Consider the following 24510-nt stretch of genomic DNA (forward strand, 5'->3'; position numbering starts at 1 on the left):
TCCTGCTGAGGGGTGGGGGCCACAGGAAAAAAGCCCCCCAGCCTCATCACCTTCAAAAGCAGATCTGATTCAGGATTCTGGGGACCTACCTGGCACTGCCCCAGCAGCCTCCAGAACGATACCTGGGCCTCAGTGCCTGGTGCTGGTCGTACAAAGACACACACAAACACACACACGCAACACGCATGCACACACAAAGCGACGTGCACAGACTCCACGTGTCTGCCTTGGTGGGTGGGTGCAGGTGGTGTCCTCTGCAGGGACAAGCTGCAGTGCAAAGAAGGCGTGTGCTTCCCAGTTCCCTGGTTCAGGCCCCAGCGCAGGACTGGACCCAGCCCACTGGTCCCCAGGCTGCGTGTGAGCCCGTGAGCACCCTCACAGGCAGCACAGGTGTTCTGCAGAAACCAGTTGAAACATGATACCATAATAAAAACCTCATTTAAAGTACTTTTTTTTTTTATTGATTTCATTGAAAACAGAACAAGAAATGGTCTGAGCCAAAAGACTGCTCTTAAAACTGTCAAAAACATTTTAACAGAAAAAAATAAACATGACTGCATCATGAATGTTTTAGAAGAGCCGCACAAAACCCCACTGCTACTGCACTAGTTACAGTATTTAAAAAAGTATATGACCTGGCAGCCGTCACACAAAAGGTGATGGCAAATTTATTCCACGACAAGACTAACATTTTAAAAAAAGTTTTTTCCTGCATTTTATTCTAAAATCACTTTGTTCTCTTTATACAGTTGATAGTTTATTTTCACATGGTGAGTAGAAACCACACCAGAATCAGCACCGTTGTCTGTGTTTTGTGTTTTTTATTTGTCCTAATGTTCAATAATGGTAGAAAATAAATCAGTTTATTCATCATCATAGCATGTGGTTTAAAAATCAACAGAAGGTGCCAGCGTCGCTGAGCTGGCAGGGCTGGTGCGGGGTCCTCCGTGGGCCGTGGCCCTCCTGCACCCAACAAACCGCTTCCTTGGAAAGAAATGCATTAGAGGTCTGATATATAGGACTAGATATAGGACTTCTTTAAAAAGCAAACCCACATTTTCTCCAAAGTTAGGGACGGCTCGGCCCTGACCTCTCCTAGGTCGAGGTGGGGACAGCGTCTGTCTGCGCAGTGCCCAGGAACTGGCACCTGCCACGCAGGCCTCGGGCAGGCAGGTCTAACGGAGCAGCTTGCGGGTGACTGTGTCTTCGGTGGGTGCCACGCGGGGAGCCTGGGCCCACAGGACTTCACCAACAAGCCCCACAGTGGAACGGGAACCAGGGGAGCAGACGGGGAATGAGAAACGTGGAAACGACAAAACCATCATCAGAAACTCACAAGGTCACGCCAGCGCGGAATCCCAGAGTGTTCCAAAGCGCCCGCCCCCAGCCCACGGGCCACCACGCCGGGGCCTCGCAGCTGCGGCCCACGTCCCTGCAGCCCCAGGTCGGGGCCTTCAGGCATCCGCTTCTCCTTCCTCTCCAACCGCAGTGTGAACAGCACCGACGCTCGGTGCCCCAGGCCGGCTGCCACTCATAGGGGGTCGGCGGTGAAGGAGCTGGTGTCAGGCAGGCCATTCTCCTGGCCCTCCTGGGTGGCGCTGGCCTGCCGCTGCGCCAGGGCCGTGCTGGAGTGCCGGCACTTGGGGGAGCCACACCGGCAGCTGAACAGCTTGCCTTTGATGTCCCAGAAGCGCTCCCCATAGTCAAACCTAGGGAGAGAGTAGAGCTGAGGGCGGCATCCAGGCCCCACACCGCCTGGGAGCAGGGTGGACCCAGCCTGAGCAGAGCCATCCGTCCCAGCTCAGAGCTGTGGAAACATAGAGAACCACTGAGGATAAGCCTGTGTTGAGCAGCACGTGTCCGCATCCCAGAAGGTCCCCAAACCCAGCCAGCCCCTGGGGACCGCGGCGCCTACCCCAGCTGCTCCCCAGCCTCAATCAGGCGGGTGCTGAAGAAGGCAATCCTGGGAAACCGCAGGTCCTGGTGTGACATGAACACGCGCACGGGCACCAGGTTGGGCTCGCAGTGGTGGTTGATGAAGCGGCTGACGTTCCCGTAGAACCGAGCATCGATGCAGTATACCTCGCCATCCTAGCGGGCGGGAAGGAGAGCAGGGAGCTCGAGCAGGCGTCTGTAGACCTCAGGCAGAAACACGACCCCAGAGCAGGGGCACGACAGGCCTCAGTGCTGCGGGGAGCCTGCCCACTCCACACCACTAGTCTGGCTGCATGAGCCAGACACGGGCCATCTGATGCTCGGACGCCACCAGGAGCAGGAGGAAGGTAGCAGGGCTGCAGGGACCATGGGGCGGGGCAGGAAGCCAGCGTGCAGTGGGGGGTAGCTCCTCGGGGACTTGGTGATGGAGGAGCAGCAGATCCCAAGGAGTGGCTGGGAGACATGGAGTGTGTGGGCAGGTGGCACAGAGGGACGGAAGCAGCACTCGGGCCAAGGGCTGCCAGGTGGCTCCTGAGAGGTTGTTACAACCACAAAACAGGAACACCGCCATGTCCTGCTAACCCAGTGGCACAGAGAGGAGCCAGTGCCTAGGGAGTCCCAGGACCCTGCCTCAGCACTGCTCCCGGGATTACGATACGCAGCGCAGCAGCAGGGACACTGAGCTGACAGGGAGAAAGGGTGGTTTGGCCTGGGGGCCTGACCTCACCACAGGAACCCTTTAAGTAGCAGAGTCTTCTCTGGAAAGACCCAGAGCACTAGGGCCTGAAGTCAGAGGGGCCACATGGTGAGGAATGTGCATAGCCTGGGACAGCCATCGAAGTAGCGGGCATCTGCCCTGGGACGCAAGGAACCGAGTCCTACAGCCCCTCAACAGGCTGCAGGCACTTCTCCCCAGAGCAACCCCTCCTGCCCGCCCCTGGGGCCCTGAGCAGAGAGCCTGCTCACACCATGTCTGCCCCTCACAGTGGACAGCCAGTGAGCAGGGATCTTCTCACACGGCTATGTTTGTGGGAACTTATTACACAGCCACAGGAACCGAGCGCCAAGTCTGGGAGGAAGACCAGATATACAAGGAGGAGAAGGGGGCCTTCCAGGTGTGTGTCCTGTGGCGGGCAAAGCATTTACCAGAAGCCAAAGGATCCTCAGTGGTCAAGCGAAGACAAAATGGTGACAAAGACGGGTGGTCTCTGACAACTTTCCCACAAAACCAAAGGCGTATGTGCCCCTGATCCGGCAATCCCGCCTCTTGGCAGATCCCAAAGACACGCCAAGCTCCAAAATGACTCACGTGGCACAGATTTTGGCCTCTGCCTCTAGATGTTAGGGACTAAATGTGCAGGTGGCCCCACCCTGCAGGAAGCAGCTCCCCTCCTGTAAACAGCCCGAGAAACTGTGACCAGCACTGGAGGGCACGCAGCCTGGACGTGCGGAGCCCACAGGGAAGACCCTCGTGCAGAATCAAGAGTGAGTAACTAGAACCCATGACTGCAGGGCACAGTGGGGCTCAGACTGTTCTGTGCACAAGTCCCTGCCTGAGCCCAAGTCAGGACGGATGCCAGGATGGACGCCGGGGATGCCAGGGGAGGCAGGTGGACGCCGCCACCTTGACAGAGGCAGAACCCACACTCAAGCCCAGCCAGCCAGTCAAACAAAGCAAACGACACACGTCAGAGGCACACTGGAGCTGCCGACACATCAACACGGACAAAGGCAAAGAACCAAGGAGACAGACACATTCTAAAGAGAAAAGAAAATCAACAGAGTTCAGCCCTGAGGCGACCCAGATGCTGCGCTGACAGACAAGGACATTGCAGCCCCCGTCAGGCGGTCCCCGACAATGTAAGACAGAGCACGTCTCTCCGTGAGTGAATATCTCAGAGACATAGAAACAACAAGAAAGAATCAAATGGAAATCCTCAGTCCAAGCTCCCACCCCACTGCCCCCCCGGGCTGTCAAAGCCAGCATGGGACGGCTGGGCACAGCCTCAGGGACCTGAGCGAGGGCGAGTGCCCCACAAAGTGGTGCCTCGTGTGCAGGATGGGTCCTGGAGATGCCACTGCAAGTCACAGCAAAGGCTGAAATCAACCTGAACATGCCCACAACAATGAGAATGACATGCACATACTCCTAATATGTGACCCCTGAGCCACGGGGAGCGCCTCAGAAAGTGGGGGGGGTAACCACCTTTTCTGTAAGAAGGGCGAGGAACTAAGAAACACACACGGACACTCTGTGTTTCTACAAAGGGTTACCTGTGGGGTAACACAAAACACGCAAGACTTTCTGAATATAACCTTTTCGGGTACTGTCTATTTTAAAACATGTAAATATTTTACATAACTAAAAAATAGTATTTAAAATTCTAGAATTTATTATTTGTTTTAAAATACTTTCTACCACCAACATGGGGCTCGAACTCACAACCTCAAGATCAAGACCCTCATGCTCCACCAACTGAGCCAGTTGGGCAGCCCTAAAATTCTAGAATTTAAAATGAACTAAGACAAATAAACACACCTAAACAGGAGCCCACCCACACAGAGAAACGCTGCGCCAAGTGCTGCACGGCTGGTGCTCGGCGTCCTGGGTGGGCACATTCTAAGCAAAGACCTGGCATGCACACTCTTGGGGTGCGACGCCCCTCCAAAACCGCAGACACCACTGGGAACCAGCACCTTTACGGGCGGGATGCAAGCGTGAAAGCAAAATTAGTCCAGAGTCAATGACATCCTGAGGGTAGCCAGCACCCTGGTGTCCTGACTCGGTATCCAAAAATCTCCTCTACTGCAAGGACCCGGGGCAGCTTAGAGAAGTCTGAGGCCGAATGTGGGGAACCAGACACAACAAAGCCAAGGGAGGCGAGGCCAGTGCAAACAGGCTCCACTGGGCACAAGCTGACGACAATTGGTCAGAACACTCAGTACAAAAAAATCAGGAGCTGTAACAACACGTCAAAGAGAAAGGAAAACAAGGCCCAAATCCCTTTACCAGTCACTTCTGCTCCAACCCTTCCTCAGTGGCAAGAACGTGTGTTGGTCTTGCCTGTCCCTGAGGGGTTACCAGAAAGCCCAGGTCCGGGTGGGGAAGATTTTTCTTTCCAAAAGAAGAATCTGTTATGAAACGTGAAAGTGGAACGCCCCTCAGGGAGGGCCCAGGCATCAGAAGGGCGGGCAGCTGAGGCTCACCTACTCCGGACCTGGGAGAAGCAGACCCTGCAGGTCCTCTGGGGATGCCTCTACCCTCACCCCGTCTGCAGAAAACACCAGAAGACGGAGAACAGGGACGCAGCCCCCCCACAGGCACACACACAAACGCAGCTTCCTGGGGGACAGCGCAAGGGTCGGGTGGCTGCCCTCTGTGAGAAAAAACAGACAGGACACCAGGAGGGTGGGGGCAAGCCAGTGGCGCACACCCTGGGGAAACGGTCAGTCTTGTGAGGCGTGACAGTGACACCCCTGCAGGCGCACATGCTGAGCTTCTCAGGAGCAAAACGGCACATCTGCGACTGACGCCATATCGCCGACACAATGGATGAAACAAAGTGAGATCTAAGGGGTGGTGTGCGTACGGCTCTCGACCACACGGGCTTTCTCTACTTCCTGTTAGGGCTGTCATGACATAAATAGGAAACTGTCCACAAAGGCAAGAAACAGAAATCTTGGAGGAACTGTCTTTTCCTAACTACCTGAGAGACCACAGGGCAGCCTACAAGTGAGGAGGCAGGCACCTAGCGAGGGCGCGGGGCAGGCTGGTCAGACTCGGGGCAGGATGCGTGAGGGGCACACGGAGGGGCAGGGCGTCCTCAGGGTGAGAAGCGCGTGACAGCAGAGGCCCTCGTGCCAGGAGTGGGCCCTACCACAGCGGAGGCCACAGCCCAACTGTGACCCCTAACAAAAGCAGCATCACCCAAAGCCTGCAGGACACGCACAGCCCTCCCTCCATGCCGGGGGTATAAGCGGCAGGTTCCACAACCCTGGAGGCAGAGAGCACCAAGGTAAGTCCTCAACCCACTGGCCCCTGGGCCCCACAGCCCCCCACACATCACCTGTACCTTCCTTAGCCTCTTGCACGGTGTCTCTAAGTAAAACTGTTTTTCTGTGGTTTACCCCGAGTTTTTGCTCATCTGCCCACACTCAGCGTAGATACTCTGTGGGGGCAAGGGACACAGGTACACAGAGAAACAGGAGGGTTGCCCATCTTTGGAGCAAGAAGCTCTTCCAGACCTGAGACCACTCAGCGGGGCCAGCATTCGTTCATGTCCACATGAACATCGTATCTTTCCCATGATGAATGACATGCCTTGGGTCTGTAAAATGTCTCTCTTCAGGTGTGCGTGCTGCTTGCTTTTTTAAAGTTTTTCTGATAAAGAAACTACCTGTCCCTAGTTCTAAGACAAAAACACTGTGGGAAGGGTGCCCCTGCAAGACTCCCCCACTCTGAGATGCTAAGAGTGCGCAGGCACCCTGGTTAATCAGGGCAGATTCAGGCAAAGGAGGCTGGAAGGAGGTGGGTATTCAGAAGGTTCTAGAACAGCAAGGAGAGGGAGACCCTGGGGTCTGAGCACAGACCCAGAGCCCAGGACAGTCCAGGCCAGAGAGAAGGCAGGCAGCTTGGCAACAGGTGGTCAGATCCGGGAAACATTCCGAAGGTAGAGCCAGAAAGTCTCCTGATGCCTTCAACGGCGGGTGGGGAGGGAGCGAGCAGTGGGCACATGGGCCCCGTGGGCACAGACATGGCCATGCAACGGGGGCACAAAGTCTGAGCTGGAGCAAACCCTGGGAAGCTCTGGTGTACTTGTGGCCCTTCGTGTGCCAGAATGAACAAGCCACAGAAGCAGGCTGTGGGGAGCGGCATGCAGGGCCCAGGCTGGCGGGGTTGGACTGAGGGAAGACTGGAAGGCCAGGGGTCGGGGGGCGGGCAGCCACGGGCAACTGTCAGCAGGAGAGAGGGGCCTGCTGGGACAGCTTCCCCATGAGGGGCTGGGGTCTGCCAGGGCGGGCTGGCTCCATGCCCAGACACGAGCCAACGGGAGAAGATTCAATGCTGTTCAGACGCCAACGCCCCTAAGTGGTTCAACAGATTGGACACAATCCCAGGCAAATCCCAGCAGCCTCTTTTTGTATGAACACCCTGGTTCTAAAATGTATATGGAAATGCAGAGTACTCCAGAGAGCTATACAAGGACCTTTGAAAAGGCAATACCTGGCTTCAAGATTCCCTCTGAGTCAACAGTAGTGAAGAGACAGCAGTACCGGTGTGAGGGTCAGCAAATAAATCAAAGGAACTAAACACAGTCCAGGCACAGACCTACGTTCGACGGTCCAAGCAGAGGCTTTTCCAGCCAACGTCCAGCCGATACTGGAATCACCGTACATTCACGTGGATAAAGAGGAATCTTGAGCCTTGTCTCAAACCACACACACAAAAGATGGATTGCGGATCTAAAAGCTAAAAATATGAAAATCCTAGAGAAAGGAGAAAATCTTCACAACCTTGTGGGAGACAAAGAATTCTTAGGACACAAAAAGCACTAAACGATAAAAAAATTTTCTGTTCTACAGAAGACGTTGTTAAGAAAATGAACAATCAAGGCACAGGCTGGGAGAAAAAGACACAGCCATGTCTGACACAGGTCGTGACTCAGGAAACCTAAAGAATCCTTACAACTCAGGAAGAAGGTAAGTAGCCCAATTAAATAATGGGCAGTAAGTTTTAAAAATTCCTGCACAAAAGAAGATATAAGAGACCAACTAGCACGTGAAAAGATGCTCACACCGATAATCATCAAGAAAATGGGGTGCCTGGCTGGCTTAGTCGGAAGAGCATGTGACTCTTGATGTCGGGGTTGTGAGTTCGAGCCCCATGTTGGGTCACAGAGAATACTTAAAAATAAATTCTTTAAAAAAGAAATCATCAAGAAAGTGCACATTAAAATTGGGAGTGTCTGAAATTCTCATTTGTTGCTGGAGGAAACATAAAGCGGTAATAACCACTTTGGGAAACTGCCTGCTGTTTCTTTTAAAGTTATTAAATATACACTTTAACCCAACAGCAGTAATCCCACTGCCGGGAACTACCCAGGAGACACGAAAACTCACACCCACAAAAAACAAGCTCATAGCAGGGTTACTCCTAACAGCAAAACCTGGGAACACCCAGGTCCATCCCCAGGCAGTAGCACAAAGCAGCATGGCCACTGGTGGGTCAAGGGACCCGCCACCACCTCGGTGGATCGAAAAAGCCAGACACAGGGGGTGTACATGCTCTGGCCCCACCTACAGGAAAAACCCAGCCGCGGAGACAGATGGCGGCTCCACGGCCAACCAGGGTGGGGGCACCGTGGGGCAGAGGAAGTGCTCCAATCTTGCTCCTGGTGCTGATTAGACCATACACACATTTGTCAAAACTAAAATCACATGCTTAAAGTTCACTGAACGTCAATTAATTACAATAAAATTGACCCCAAAAGTAAGATGATCAAAAACGTATCAGATAAAAAAACCCAACAGAAGATCTACAGGATTGCACATAGGGCACCACGGAACCTTAGCGGGGGCAACTGAAGATGACAAACAAGTAGAGGGATCCACCATGTTCATCACCTGGAAAAGCAGGTGGCAGAAACCCCAGTGAGCCCTAGCTCATGGGTTCAATGCTGCCCTAAGTTGTACAACTTAAACAGAAACTGAAAGAGACCAAGAAGAGAAAGACATCTCTAAAGACCCCAAGGTAAAAGGACGTAAGGTTAGGGTGATTAATATGGCGTCAGCAGCGGGACAGAGGGAGCCCTGGGCGCACACGTCGCCTGCGTTATGGCGGAAGCCATGCTGCAGGGCACTGGGAAAGAGGACGACCCCCTCATCAAATGGTCCTGAATCACACACACAGCGACGTGGGGAAGCCGGGCCCTGCAGCAAACGCCTACAGGCGGAGGCTGAGAGTGTAACTTCTACAGACGCCCCACAGGTGCCTCTGTACAGTCTTGGCTGTAAAAAGCCTGGCTTCACTTGGGACGTTACCCACACCCACAGTATGGAGGAAGAGGCAGAAAAATTGGACTACAATAAAAATAAGAACTTCCATTCATTAAAACATCAATAAGCCACAGAGGGAATACACCTGCAAGACACAAATGTCACGAAAGAGCAGTTACCCCAGAACCTGTAAAGGACAGCCACAAACCATAAAAGGCAAACAGCTCTAGAAACATGAACGGACAGAAGACCAGGCAGGCGGTCCAGAGGGGACCCGGGGGAAGGGGCGCAGCAGCCCCTGAGCACTGCGACCACCCAGGACACAGGTTTCTCCCCCTGGAACGTGGCTTTCTGAGAGCCAACTGCAGGGGCAGGGCTGGGGGGTGGGGGGGCACGGCGAGAAGGGCAGCTACTCCGGGCCCTGGTGGCTGTGGTTAGACGAGAGCCCTGGGTCCCCACTTCCACCCTGACCATGCTCCCGGATGTTCTTCACCAGGCGAGTCATGAACTAGGAGCAGCACGGGCACCAGGGTTAGGGTGAGGATGGCGTGAGGCAGCTTCCAAACGTCCCCCGGAAACCCGGGTCCTGGTGTGAAGACCAGGGCCCACCCACTGTCCCCACAACCAGGAGGACAGCTAGGACACAGGAGGCTCCCGTTTGCTCATCACCGCGCGCACATGGCCCCTCTGACGGCCGTGGGCTCTAACCCCGGATGAGCAGCTGGGGGGTTCAGAGGGCTGGCAGGATGCGTCCGGGCTTCACGTCCTCAAGCGAGGCAGGCTCCTCTCTGCACGAGCCCTGGGACCTCCCAGGTAAGTGGCCCAACTGCAAGCGCCCTGCAAGCCCTGAGCACACAAGCACGCCGGTGTGGCCGGCGAGGACACTGGGCCGTTGTGGGCGAGCCTCCTTACCGCTCCCACGCCGCACGGCCGCAACCAGCTCTCTACGCCCCAACCCCTCCAAACGCGTTACCTTGTTGTCAAGATCAAAGAGGTAAGAGTCTTCTTCCCGAACGTCAGCTTCCGAGTCAGAGATGAGCTCCCCGACATACCTGCGGGAGGCAAGGTGCAGGTGAGAACAGCAGACGGCAGGACCCTCACCCTTGACCACAGGGCAGTCATGGCAAAGCCCACACCACCCCCCGAAGCTGGCCAAACGTTCTGGAGAATATGCCTGTGACTGAGCTGGGATTTTAACTTCAGGTCCCAGAGATGATAACACAGAAACCCCTTCTCTGACCAGGGATCCAGAATGACACTCCCTGAAAACCACTGAATGGTACCATCCTAAAGGAGTCATGACCTGGTGAAAGGCTAAGTGCAGGCAGAAAGCCAGGGAGGTGGGCAGAGGTGTGGAGACAACATGAACTTGGTTTTCAGGGGCACCCACGAGTCCCAGGCATGGACAGGGCCCTGGCAGCCCCTCACCCTATGATGCTGTGTTGTCCCCAAAATGGCAGGGGTAGCCAGCAGCCCTGGGGTGACCCCGGCACGCACTCACTTACTCGCAGACGAAGGTGCCCAGGGGGATATCCTGCAGGGACCGCACGCCCCAGCCCATGTTCTGTGTCCGGTAGAGCTGCAGCCTTGCCCTGGAAGACAGGCCAAGTTCCCTGATGCTCAGCTCACGTACGGATTACACCGCCAGTCACAGCAGCAAACAGAGCGCAAGATACTGCCTTCCTATCACGAGAGCGCTTCCGGTGCAATGAAGCCCACAGCCCACCCTCAGGGAGCGGGAGACTGCCTCGGAATTTGGTCCGACTGCCTGTGTCTTCATCTGTAACACGGGGACAGGTCTGGCCGAGCCCCCGGGTGGCAACGAAGAGCACAAGGCGCTGACACTCTGCTGGCCCCTCAGAGAGGTTGGGGAGCTCTCCCCAGCTCGGAGCCATGGGGGCCCACCTGCCCCTTTGTGTGTCCAGGGGCCCTGGGGGAGACGGACATGTCTGTCCTCCCCCCAGAGAATGTCCTGCCAACAAGGAGAAAGGGACATGTGGGCTGGTCAGAAGCACTCTCTGACCGCTGATACTGAGAAACCCTTCAATACCATGAAACCAGACTGATGTTGTGCGTGAATTTCCCCTCATAACTCAGACGGCCCAAAGAGGTCTTCTAATTCTCAAGCACATGCACAAGAGGAAAAGTTCATGGCCAGGGGACGCTGGAGGAAGGGGTCTGAGCCAGGCCAGTGAAAGGGGTGCTGGCCAGACCTCACCAGACCAAGCACCCCAGGTGACTGAAGACCAAGGTGTCTACGCGGTCTGAAACATTTTATACCAGAGCATGTTCACACTGTTGTTGCAGAGACACTCAGACAACACAGAATATTTCAGAAATGGTTTGAGTATTAAAACAGCTGCCGTGCACGTGTTAACTCGAAGGCAGAGGCAATGTTCGTGAAGAGCCTGTTTCCTGGCCTTTGCCTCCCTGGTTCATGGACAGCCCAGTCCATGAACCAGGGCAGCCCAGTCCATGAACTCAGGCCTCACTGACATCCCAGCTGCTCAGAAGCAGGACTTGTGCTATTTACACAAGCTTGTAACACCACCAGGGGACAAAGGGCTCAAACAGGACAGCGTCTCTACTGCAAACACACTTGTGCACTGCAACACATCCCACCCTTGTCTGTATGAAATACACGTAAATACAGCGAACTTCCCAACAAATCTGAGATCATTTTCACACTCTGAAAGCAGAGACCCCTGGCATCACCCTGCACTGAAGGGCATAGAACCCTACCCTCAGGCAGGGGCTGGTAGCCCATGCTCACCTGAGGCCGTTCTGCACGACTCGGTTCCGGCAGCTTCTCCAGCAGGAACAGGCATGGTTGCACTCAAAGATCAAGGGCGGCTCCGCCATGTTGAACTCCGGAAGCAGCCGGCCGTCCTGGGGACAGACGTGCAGTCAGGACCGAGCATGGCTCACCATTCACGCTAAATAAACTGACACCAACACAGTTTTACTAACTAAAACGGGTATAGAAACGATGGTTTCCGGTCAAACTTCACACTGGGGGCACCAGTGTCCCGTTACCCATTCGTGCTCTGGACAGGAAGCATCAAACCAGGAGCGTACACAGGTTTACAGGATCCGTCTGCCCTGGTCGGCCTCCCTCCTTCTCCCTGGAACTCTCCCAGCCTCGCCAAGGCCACCGGCCCACAGGCCTCTCCACGTCCTTCAAGGGGTCAGTGCCCCCCGGACCACTGCCCATGCTCACCGCCGCGCCACACTCTCGGCCTTGCAGCCTGCAGGCCCACAGCTCTGGCAGCGACCCGGCCACCTGCTTGCCCATCCTACACCCAGACACGGCAAAGCCATTGGGCGACAAAGCAGGGCCTCGCAGCTGAGTCTGAAGTCCCCGTGGCTTCAGAGGCTGCTCTGTACAGTGAGAACTTCTCTCAAAATGCTCGCTCCCCCTGACCTTCAGCATAGCAATGCTTCACAGAGAGCACACAGCACCAGAGTGAGGGCCACAGCCTCTGGCTTGGCAGCCACAAACACCCCCCCGTGCCATGCCCCTCTGCTCCCAAGGTGACTCTGGAGACAACCGTCTGCTGTGGTCTTGTCCCTACCCCAGAACACCCTGGCTCCTGCCCCCACTGACAACCTCTGAACTCCCAAAACCAAGGGCATTTAAGCTTCTTCTCTTGGACACCGGCTTCCAGAGCCGACTCCTTGTCTCCCCAGCTGCCCCAGGCTGGGCTCACAGACAGCCACGCCCAGGCGGCCACAGAGGCTGGCTCCGACCGGTCTGCGTTTCTACAGCGGCTCACCTGCAGCCCTCCTTCCCAAGGCCGGCTCACCGCCCCGGCACGGCCCGCCCGCAAGCTCACCTTGTCATACCAGCAGCGCATACTGAGCTGGCCGCACATGCAGTTGCTGGAAGAACAGTCGTCGATGCACACGCAGTACTGCGGGGAGACAGCTCGTCAGGTGGGGGGGCCGCTCTCAGCCGCGCCGCACGATTCTGACACGTGCTCCCAGAAAGCCAGGCCCGCGTGGAAGAGAGGTGACCGGTTCAAACGTCTGCATTCTCAAGGACACCAAGGGGCGAGCAGCCCCCGAGGAAGAGGGCATGCAAGCGGGAGAGGACACCCAGCCACTAAGACACAGAGATTGCATGAGGGGCTCTGGACGAAGAGCCCAAAGGGAAGGGGAGGAGGCAAGGGGGTCAGCGACGTGGGGCCGAGAGGCGGTGAAAGAAATCCTGAGGCCGGCACTTGAGGACAGCCGCTCCGTGGGAAGGGAAAGGCCCAGGGCCACAGTCCTGCCCTGAGGGCACACGTCCAACTTCAACGCAAGAGGAGCTCGGATGCTGGGACACTCGAGGCAAAGCAGAGGCTCCTCTCACTTGCGTGGCCCCCAAACCACCACTCACCGGGGGATGCTAGGCACTGCTCTGGGGGCTGGGGACCCAACACGGGATGCAGGATCCACTTTCAGGAAGGATCTTTATCTGCCTTTCAACTCTTTAGTGGAAGGCGATCACCGTGAGGGAAACGCCTGTGGACCCAGGCCCCAGAGGCCCACCGCACCCTGCCATCACTGACCTGCAAATGGGTGATGTTTCTGTCAATGTTCATGGGAGACGTCACGCAGTTCTGAGAAACGTACTTGTAGTTGCTGGGGCACGGCTCGCTGTCCACAGCATTGACACACGGGATGGGGATTCGCTCATAGCCTCGAGCAATGTCTCTGCCACCGGAAATGGGGGACATTACCTTTCGCTGTGACAAGTGACACCCCAACAGGGCAGCCGCCGAGCCCCGGGCCAGGCACTTTGGACTCAGGCCAGGGGATGCCTCAGCTTGGACAGAAGCTTTTGTTTCAAACTCTTCAAACCCCATCTGTCACCCTTTGCCTCAGGACGGTCTTCTCACCTGCTCACCGTCTTCTCCATCGGGACAGGCCTGTCGGGGGCTGCGTCTCGCAGCGCCCGGCTCATCTGCAGCGCGTCCCACACCTGGGAGTTGAGGCTTGCACACTGCAGGGGCGTCTCTCCCTCCTTGTTTTTCAAGGTGACATCTGAATCCCGAGAAAGAAAGAGGCTAAAAGGAAAAATGTAAGCCAACAAAACATTCAGACCTTAATTTAAAAGACAGGAGATTTATGACTTTAGAAGGTAAAAATAAAGGGAACACATCATTCATCTTGATATTAACCCTGCTGACCAAGTGCTTCTAGAAAGATCTGCCCTGACTCACCAGGCATACACTACACATTACTCCTTTCCCACATTTACGGTCAAAAGTCACCTCAGCTTTCTTGTCAGGAAGCGTGTGTAAAGAACTAGGGATGGTATTTGAGGGTTTTTGGCTTTTCCATTCAAAGGCATGCTCAAAGATGAACAGGGCCAGCATGGGGCGGGCAAACCACGCTGTGTACACGGTCAGTGCCCTGCAGGCGAGTCAGAACCGGACGGAGAGTGGCAGCACAGTGGTCCTGTGAACTGCCCCTCCGCAGCCCCACCCAGGGGCCTCACACCACAACCCACTCAGCTGAGCTGCCGCCAAGGTCCCAGTCTGAATGGGCGTGTGTCCCACACAGGGCATACCCTCATTTCCAGGTGAAATGGGGGGACCTGAGGTTGTGCAACTGGGCAGGACTGGGTCCTGAGCTTCCAATGAGAGCAGAGCGAGGACAACTCCCCAGGACCCCAACTGCACCCACCCACATGTGTGTGACATAGGAACAGGCTCTGAGTGGCAAGTGGAAAGCACTAACATCTTCATCCCTCCTGAACGGGGCCTGTCCCCTCCCCCTTGATGGGAGGTGCTGGGTGAGACTCATCTAAGTATTCGGGGAGTTTTCACAATGATCCTCCCTGAACCAGAAATAGCCATGCTGACCTCACAGGTGGAATGGGAGACTCACACCTCCACCTGCTTGGGGAAGGACCTTCCCCTGGGGGACCTGGGGCACCCGGGAGCCTTGCAGGGACTGCGTGCAGCGGGACCACTCACAGGACACAGGCGTAGCGGTCCTCCCTGGCAGCAATGTGCAGGGGCGAGTCTCCGTGGACGTTCACGGCATGGAGGTCACACCTGGCAGCCAGGAGGATCTCGGCTATGTCCACACAGCCCGAGAACGCAGCCCAGTGCAGGCAGATGTTCTCCTCCTGCACAGACAGACGGCGCAGCGCACCAGAAGGAGAGCAGAGACCTGGCTGAGTGCTGGGGATGTTTCCTTTCTTGTTTTGTTTTCATTATAAAAGTAATGTAATTACGGTACTGAGTATTTTAAAAATAGAATAAAAAATCATCTGGAATTAGACCAATCTAAACACAACACATTAGTAACATAACATTTGGGAGTACTCTGCTTTATCTACTTTTTAAAATCATATTCACTTTGGAACAGAAGTACAGTTACAGGATAGGACAATCCGTATAAGATTTGAAAAGGGTAAAAGGTAGGCAAATACGACTGCCTTAAAATTTTACTTCATAAAACCTCTGTAAAGTAAAACCTTTAAATCAAAGATCAGAAAAAACCATTTGTGCTGTAAATAAGCTATACGTGACTTAACAATAATCACAGTTTATTAGACTGCTACACTGTAATTCTGAAAACAAATGCGCAAAACGTATAAAAATTTAAAACTTGTGTTGAAGATGAGGAATACACATATATACAGGGCAACGTGCAGCCTTGCCAGGTGAGAAATCAGCCTAAATTAGAATAGTGACACAACAGCTAACCTACCACACTGGGGACAAACGGGAAAGTCACTCTGACCCCTCCCGGGCTGACTGCCCTGTGCTCACTGCAGGTGGCGTGGCACGGACCACCGTGCAGGCCGAGCTCACGGTCATGACCTACTCAGCCCTTTCTTTACCAAACCTTTAGTTTGTTCCGGTCTTCCTCCAGAACACAAGGCAGTGAATGTTTCAGCCCTTTTCTTTTTCTGACTTGGTCTCAGGGCTTAACCCCTCAGAGTGGCTTAAACACTGACTGCCCTCCTGGCAGAGTGGGTGCACCACTCAGGGGGCCCCACCCCTCAAGAACCCCCAATATCTCACAGGAGCCAAAGTCAAGCCTGGCTGTCCACTCGGCACCACCGCAGGGGCCTCGGCAGTACCGAGGCAGAGCCCCGCACAGTTCATGCCCCCGCTCCGCCCCATGTCAGCCCCCGTGGGACTGATGGGCCAGCTACATGACACTGCCTGCCTCGGTCCTGCCCCCCTCCCACCAGGGAACCCCCTGTTAACGCTCCGGCGCTCCGCATATAATCTGCCTCCCAGTCCCACACTCGGAGAGCATCCAATGCTTCCAGCTCAATGAACTAGAGGAAAGAGAAAAGTCAAACTGTGTGGTCCTCCCTGTCAGCAAACAGCAGCTAGCCCCAAGCACAGGCTTCACCGCAGACTCCTCTGTCAGCCTTAGTGTTTTCTGAAAAGCCTGGATTTGCCTGGACGTTGTTCCAAGACTCCTTCTACCCTCTCATCTTTCCATTGTCCAAACATTTGCAAGCTCCAGAACAAAATGTGGTTTCCTTAGGGGCCTCTTTTCTCAGTCCTTCACGAGAAGGATTATGATTTTATAATCAGAATTACAGGCTGAGTACAGGCTGAGACTGTCCCAGTCCACCTAGGCTCCTCTTAGCATAGGAATGTGCAGTCCCAGACTAGGTGAGGTCTGCCTGCTATATTACAACAGGCCTGACCCACACATCTGAAGTGACAGACGGCACCTTGGTTCTGGCAGAGGCCGGGCTGGGCCAGAGGGACCATCTGCATTTACCTTCCTGCCTGAAAGAACCAAATAGTCAAAACGTGTGAAATAATGTTTTCAGGACACTGGACATCAGGCGATGTAGTACTGTATCCCTGAGAGCAGAAACAAATAAGAGGGCCTGGGTCCGCCTGCTCACTGTCCTGAGATCCAGGCCTCGGAGCAGGGAGGGGACCAGAAGCCCCGAGACAGGAACTGAGAGCCGGTGGCCAAGGCAGCAGAATGTGGGGCTGGGAAAGAGGCCTCTGGAGATCTGGACATTATCACCTTGGAGCTCCAGGAGGACACACCCCAAAGCCGAGGCATAGAGGGCTCAGCGCTAGGACCCACACAAGAGAGATGACCAGCACTAGGCTGAGGCCTGCTTGAACCCATGTAACAAACCTAGGAAGCAAAACCCAAAGCAGACTATTTCCAAGTAACTTTGCTGCACCCAGAACAAGGCTCAAGACCCTTCCAGGAATACAGAAATTCACAGCAAGGTAAATTTCACAATGTCTGGCATGCAACCTAAGGTTACAAACAAAACTTTTAGAGCTGACAAGTACAATGTCTGACAGAAACACACTGGGTGAGATTAACAGCATAATAGGTTGTAAAGAAAAAATTACTGAGCTTGAAGACACAGCAAAAGTGCAATAAAACCAGCAAAACAGCTTTAAAACCAGAAAAACTGCAATCCACAGTGAAAAAAATAATTGAGGAAAGTGAAAAGAGCATCAGTGAGCTGGGAACAACTTCAAGCCACCTGATAGTCACAGAACAGGGACCCTCGTGAAGCGGGGGGCAGGCAGGAAGAGCTCTGGAAGGAATGAGGACCTCGCTGACACAAGCTTCACAAACCTTCCTGACCTCACACGTGCAACACACACACAAGTAACACAAGGCGCATCATAATCAACCGCTAAAATCTAGTGATAAAGAGAAAATCCTAAAAGCAGCCAAAAGAACGCAGATGCACTCTATCTGGAAATAAGGACAAGACACCAACGAGAATCCCCCATGGGGAAACTCCTCGGTGAGGATGCAGAGAGGCTGTGTGTACAAAGTACTGAAAGAAGCTGTCGACCAAAGTCCACACCCAGCAAAACATCTCCCAAAGTGAAGCCAAGATATGGAGTCTGCAGACAGGAAAAGCTGCAAGCACCTGTCATGGGCAGACCGGCACCCCAGGACACAATAAACAAAGTCAGACGTGTAGAGGAGAAACGACCCTGGAATGAAGGACCTAAGTAGCAAAGGAAGTGGTATCAGCCCGGGCTGATTCCTGAGACTTTCGTCACTACAGTGTTTCCAAAAGATCACCAATTGCTGAAACAAAGTAACAACCTATTGCAGTGCTGGTACAGCGTCTGAGAGCAACAGCATGAGGTTTGGGAGAAACGGGACACCCTCTGTGTATGTAACACAGCATTTTCTCTTAATTGAGAAAGCATGGCGTTGGCATAAGGACAGACACGTGTGGGCAAATGGCACGGAAGACAGAGCCGAGGGACGGAGCCACACGCATGTGGACAAAGGGGCAAAGTCAAGTCTATGGAGAAGGGAAAGGGTGCCCAGACAGCTGGACATCCTAATGCAAAACAAACTACTATAAGAAAACACGGAAGAAAGTCTTTGGGATCTTGGGTCAGGCAATGATTTCTTAAAGAGAACACCAAACATATGATCCATAAATAGAATATAATTAATAAACTAGACTTTACCAAAATTAAAAAGCATCTGCTTCTCAAAAACAGTTCCTAAGGTTTGGAAAACATCTGATAAAGAGCACTTGTATGCAGAATGTACAGAAACTCTTAAAACTGAAGAATAAGAAAATAAATGATCCAATAAAAAATGAGCAAAAGATCTGAAAGGACCGCCCTCACCACCCCCCCAAAGGACACAAACTAACCACAGTAAGTGCTGGGGAGGCACAGCCTCTCAGGCACAGGCACTCTGGAAGCTCGGCAGCTCCTTCAACAGGTGACCCAGGTTTTATGGGAGAGAAATGACAGCAGGGGTCCACGCAAATACACATGCGTGCATGTCCACAGCAGCTCTATGTGTGACAGCCAGAACCCAGAAAACCCCCACGTCCGCGACCCAGTGAAGGACACCTGAGCTGACCTGTCCGCACAATGGAACACTGACCCCCAGGCTGATGTTGCCTGAGCAACAATCACACTGCACGGATCCGCCTACGGAAAGCTGAACTCACAAACTCAGTGACAGAAAGTGAAGCAGACGGTGGCTGGCTATGAAGCGGCAGGAGGAAACTTCTGGGAGTGTCGTGCACTGTCCTGACTGTAGTGACGGTTTCTGGGGTTAACTCTCATCCAACTGGACACCCTAACTGGTGCACCATTTACACATCCATAAAACTGTTAGGGTGCAATAATAGCGCTGCTTTGTCACATGAACAACAAACACGCAGTCTGGTCCACCCTCCTGCTTCCCGAGGACCACCACCAGCACAAGCGCTGACACCTACTGGACCCTGTGAGGCCGTCGGCTGCCCTGCACCCACACGCTCTTGATACCCTGCCCAGCGAGGACACACATCTGCAGCTGCTCCAAGCACTCCATGCTTGAAGGGGGCTGCTCACGATGTGCCACGAAGCGTCCACAGGGCAGAGTCTGACTGCCCTCTGCTGCAGCCACGCTGGACCCCATCACACCCCTTCTCGCTACCCTCATCCAAACTGCCGTGCGGCTCCCAGCCCCCGGGTCCCCGCAGGCAGCGCCACTGTACTGACCCCAGCTCTGAGGACATTCACAGAAACACCCCACAGCTGAGCCATGCTGCTGCAGGCCCAGATGCTGGCCTCTGTGCTGACGCTCCTGGTTTCAGGGCAGGGCAGGACCTGCTCACAGACGTGGGGAAGGGTCCCAGTGCCGAGCAGCCACAATGAGTGACCAGGCGGTGCTCACTGCTCCCACCCCCTTCTTTAAGCGGGGTCTGGAGAGCCCTGTCCCGCTCAGGGCTCAGAACCAAAAGACACCACCACCACCACCTGGCTCCCTACCTTGGGCACTTGGGCTCCATGCTGACTCACACCCTACTGAATGGTGTGCTTGCTTGGAGAAATCATGTCTTACTGTTAACTGCTTTCATATTTCATTATCAATTTAATGAGTCTGTGCTACATTTTCCATTTATGGCTTTTGGTGACTCTCTGTAACAGCCGAAACAGCTCTGCAGGGCACTGTGTCTGTCCGCCCTGGGACCCCTGTCCCTCTGCCTTGTTCCTGAGTGGGTCCCCAAAGAACTTTCCAGAAACACCCTTTTAAATTAACCAGAGGGGCGCCTGGGTGGTTCAGTCAGTTAAGCGTCTACCTTCAGCTCAGGTCATGGTCCCAGGGTCCTGGGATGGAGCCCCACACTGGGCTCCCTGCTCGGCAGGAAGCCTGCTTCTCCCTCTGCGTCCCCACTTGCTCGTGATCTCTGTCACTATCTCGGTCTCTCTCTCTCTCTCAAATAAATAAATAAAATCTTTAAAAAAGTTATAATATATAAATTAACTAGAATCATCTCCTATCTGATATACGGGCTGGAGCATTACTCCCAGAGGGACTGGCGAGTTTTCCGACCTTGGCCCCATAACCCTGTTTTCTGAAAACAATTATGTCCCCCAAAACTAGCCATCAACACAAGCACCTTAGCTCTCATGGCCTGAGCACACGGTGGCTCCCTTTCTTTCCTTCCTGGACAGCAACATAGTACAAGTTAGTGCTCACAGGCTGCCTGCCCAGGTGTGGGGTGTGCCCTGGGCTCCGTGGTCCTAATCATAGACATGGGAGTCAGTGATGCAGTCACAGTCCAGGTTCGCCTCTAAAAAGGCAGGTACTATCCACAGGGCAGGTCTCAGGAACCTCTGCCCCTCAATCTCCACCTAGCAATTGGCCAACACACAAAACAATCCCAGGAAACCACAGTGGGTCCAGGGGCCACTGGAAACCTGGGAAAAAAGGGCAGAGCCACAGGCAGACTTCCAAGAACAAGAACCTTCAGCTGCCAGCTCTGTACACCCTGGGCCCTCTGTCCTCCTCCAGGACCCGCTGCCCTGAGAGGTGTTCAGGACCAACGAGAGCCAGAGACTCACATTATCCCGGATGTTGATGTCGGAACCCTTGGACAGCAGCAGCTTCACGAGCTCCACATGCTTATACTCAGTGGCCCAAATCATGGGCGTCCAGCCGCCGTCATCCTAATTTCAAAAAAAAAAAAAAAAAAACCACAACACACACAAGAAAAAAAAAAAACAAAATCCATTACAGCTCTACAGACAAGTAACATGAAGCACAATCTCACTCATGACCTGTAAGGCAACTCCACGAGACAGGAACCAGTCCAAGTCCCCATTTTGTGGATGAGGAAACCTAGGCTCAGGGTGTAGCCCCAGGGGTCTCAGTGAGTACAGGACGGAGCCAGAACCTCTGCTCTGAGGGGGACGGATGGATCTGCCAGGAGACCTCGTCCCTCTGAAGCCTGGTGGGCAGTCACCGCCAGGATAACACTCGGCACACCGGAGTGCACCTGCTTGGACCACGTAAGGACCGAGAAATGCTGACCAGACCGCCCCTCCCAGACCAGCAATCCGGATGGTGGGTAGCCAGACCCCAAGCATGAAGCAGGGGCAGCTGCTAAGAACTGCAAACAGACAGATATCCAAGCCCAGAGACTGATGGAGGCTGTGCCCAGGTCCCACTTCTTCCTAAAGGACGGGAAGCAAGAAAACCTGCCCCGGCCGACCCCACATTAGCATCCGTCATGGTTCTGACGAGTTGGCTTTCTACCATCCACAAACTGAGGCCTCTCTCCTTACTCAGTGGTGGTGGGTAGTTTTATTTAAAACAGAAAAAGGCAACTCTTCAGGAAATGAGTATCACGTTAACCAACTCGTGGTCTGGTGGCAGAAAGCTCAACCCTCCCTAACACCTCCCCAGCGGCTTCCTGTACCCGCCCCTCAGCTGCCACATCTCTCTGGGAGACATATAGTCAGGCCATCCCTGTAGGATGGCTGTGCGCACAACCTGGGCCCTGGGGGCACAGCAGGAACAAGCAAGCCTCAGGGAGCAGAGCCCAGCCCAGCCCAGCCCAGGGGAAGAAACATACAAAACGGAACCAAGTGGGAGACAGAAAATGAAACAGGGGAGGGGTCCAGCCCACGGACCCTGTGAGAGTAAGAGGTGGGCTGGGCAGCACAAGGCAGGGAGCTGTATTTCTGGGCCACTGGGGAGGGTCTCTGTCAGGGTGGCTTGTAGAGTGCTGGGTTGGAGGCAACGGCTGGACTAAAAGATGGGGCAGAGCCTGTGAGCCAAGACACCCTTTCCAGGGCCCAGAGTCACATGGGAGGGGAGGGGTCTGGGTCTCAGCGAGTGGGAGGGAAGCGTGCTCACTTGGTCTCCCGAGTCACTGGCTAGATGCACATGGGACCCCTCCTCGTGCCAGGGGCTACATGCCACACAAAGACCCTGCCCTGGAACCCTGATAGCCACTGGAAGGGAAGATGGGGTACCACAGGAGGGAGGGCACCTGGCACACAGGTCAGGGACCCCACTCAGGTGGTGACATGTGCCCCGAGGCCAGGAGGCTGGGGCAGCTCAGGCAGGCGCCATGGGAGAAGTCTCCAGCCAGGCAGCAGGGTAGAGGCCGTCACAGGTGTGGGCTTTTAGAGGGGCCAGTGGTCAGCCAGGGGAGGCGGCAGCCAGGGTGGGTGAGGCCAGGCCTTCCAAGGCCTTGCAAGGGGGGCTGCGGAGAACGGGTCAGGGCCAGGACTGCTACAAAGGAGAACGGGGTCACTGACCAGTCAGCCAGGTGAGTATCAGTAAGTGGAAGGTGTGGCTTTACCTGACAGTTGACGTCCATTTGTCCATTTGAAAGCAGATACTGAACTACATCATAGTGACCCTTCTTGGCAGCGAGGTGCAGACAGGTGGAGCCCTCTGCATCCTGCAACACAGTTTCCAGAGAAATCCCATGACCTACAGCACGACCCTGAGCACATGACCACGTGAACGTTTGTTCCCCACATGAGTGAGGTTCCTCGAGAAGAAGGAACCCAGGCAGAGAAAGGTGGAGTTATTTTCAGAGGTCGTACGACTGGGGTCCAAGCCCTGTCCGCCGGGCTCCAGACTCCAAGCTCCTGACACCAATGGGGCCTCAGGTGGCAAGAAGTCTTCAAGTTTTATGACACACCTGGCAGGTACATCATGTCAACCACCTATCCCTTCCTTTTTCCCATGGTCCAGACAGGCCGAAGCATGCCCCAGGCTTCTCGACATGGCGAGGTGCTGTGCCCTGTCCCTCCGTTCCAACATGGCCCCCAAGGACTATGCCAGGCACCTGCAGCACTCCTCACATGACAAGAGGGCCACCCGTACCCATCGGGACCTCTACGAGACAATGGTGACCGTTGCACGCTTTTAGACTAGTGCTAATAATTCCGTAATCATTATCCATACGCCACAGAATTAAAAACAATAAATGGCAGAGAAAAGCAGGGGCCCAGAGTGGGGGCACGCTTGCCCTGCAGTCCGACGCACGTAAGGGTGGCTGCCTGCCTGTGTTTTGCCTCCTGTGGCTGCAGGCACATCTCCCCGTTAGCTTTCAGCTCTACTTCCTCAAGCATTGAAGGACCTCAAAACAAAACAAAAGCCACCCTCCACTGTGGAAGTCAGACCCAGAAAGCTCCAGGAGAGACTTGGGGGTCCTGGGAGGGCTGGGGGACCATGTGTGCCCTGGTTCACAGGGCCAGGCTCAGTGCCAACCTGAGAGCCTGCATCCTGTACAGATGGACTCTTCCTGGGCGTGCGTCTCAGGGACCTGTGTGTACACACTTCCACCGTTTTCTCCTTACAGGGTCTCTCTTTGCCTTCCCCTCCTGCTCCTGTCTGTACTGACCATGTTTCCTCAGTCCCTCTTTCTCCCTCTTTCTGACCCTCTAAGCAGTAATCCGAGATTTTCACACACACACTGTTAAAACAGATTTCCTACCAAGCCTGAAGTTAGTAACCCGCTTTTCTCAAGAAAACCCACACACTCAAACCCCATATTACTGGTGTTTAAAATTTTAATTGTATGATAAATACAAAAATATATGATTGTTGGTGTAAAGGCTGGCCTTATTTTCAAGTGTTCTCTGTTGAATGACTTCGCACTGAGTATCGCAAAACGTCCCCCTGTTCACACAACCCAGAGCTGAACAGGGGCATCTCCACCTCGGGGCAGGGGCCCGCCACACAGCGGCAGCAACACGGGCCATGCTATGGCTCCTCTGGGCAGTCCAACCTTTGAGCGCCACCAAATCCAATGGCTACACGATGGTGTCTCAGGGTGGTTTTCAAAAGGCTGAGCACCTTCCCTGTGTTTGCTGGTTCCTCAGATTTCCCCTTCCGGGGACTGCCCGTTGATTCTTTGCCCATTTTTCTTTTGAGCTCTTTTGTTTGTTGGACTTCCTTATTTTTTGTATATTAATCCTTTGCCAGTATATTGCAATATCTTCTGGCAGCGTGTAGCCTGCCTTTTGTGAACTTTGTGACATCTTGTTGACCAGAATTTCTTAATTCCAATGAACTTGACTTTACCAATCACTTTTGTACTTCTCTGTGTCTTCCTGAAGAAACCTCTCCCTATGCTGGAATCACAAAAATAATCTTCCCTCTTCTAAAAGTTACTATTGCACAATACGTGTTCTCCATCCTTTCTCCTCCCACCTGTTTGTCCATTTAACGCGAGCACCTGCAGAACAGCATTACACCTGCTTGTGGTGTGCTCAGTCCTCACACATGCTGCCCCTGTGGGCGGGGTGGGGGTGTCCTCACGGACGGGGTGGGGGGTGTCCTCACGGACGGGGT

General features: G+C 54.2%; 1 protein-coding gene across 4 annotated transcripts in view; it reads right to left on the reverse strand.

The window, feature by feature from the left end:
- Positions 1 to 435: 435 nt before the first annotated feature.
- EHMT1 (euchromatic histone lysine methyltransferase 1) overlaps positions 436 to 24510 on the reverse strand; it is a 106261-nt gene continuing 82186 nt past the window's right edge. For all 4 annotated transcript variants that reach the window (XM_025864925.2, XM_073890019.1, XM_025864924.2 and 1 more), the window contains 11 exons: positions 22505 to 22606; positions 20757 to 20861; positions 14898 to 15052; positions 13815 to 13982; positions 13485 to 13629; positions 12768 to 12845; positions 11705 to 11820; positions 10437 to 10523; positions 9905 to 9983; positions 1916 to 2091; positions 436 to 1709 (listed from right to left, as the gene is read on the reverse strand). In XM_025864925.2, the coding sequence (XP_025720710.1) occupies positions 1532 to 1709; positions 1916 to 2091; positions 9905 to 9983; positions 10437 to 10523; positions 11705 to 11820; positions 12768 to 12845; positions 13485 to 13629; positions 13815 to 13982; positions 14898 to 15052; positions 20757 to 20861; positions 22505 to 22606 (1389 nt within the window). In that variant the 3' untranslated portion in view covers positions 436 to 1531. The remainder of the gene's footprint in view (positions 1710 to 1915; positions 2092 to 9904; positions 9984 to 10436; positions 10524 to 11704; positions 11821 to 12767; positions 12846 to 13484; positions 13630 to 13814; positions 13983 to 14897; positions 15053 to 20756; positions 20862 to 22504; positions 22607 to 24510) is intronic.

The sequence above is a fragment of the Callorhinus ursinus genome, unplaced genomic scaffold (assembly GCF_003265705.2).
Source record: "Callorhinus ursinus isolate GAN/ISIS: 27379988/994484 unplaced genomic scaffold, GSC_fseal_2.0 scaffold125, whole genome shotgun sequence".
Lineage (NCBI taxonomy): Eukaryota > Metazoa > Chordata > Mammalia > Carnivora > Otariidae > Callorhinus > Callorhinus ursinus.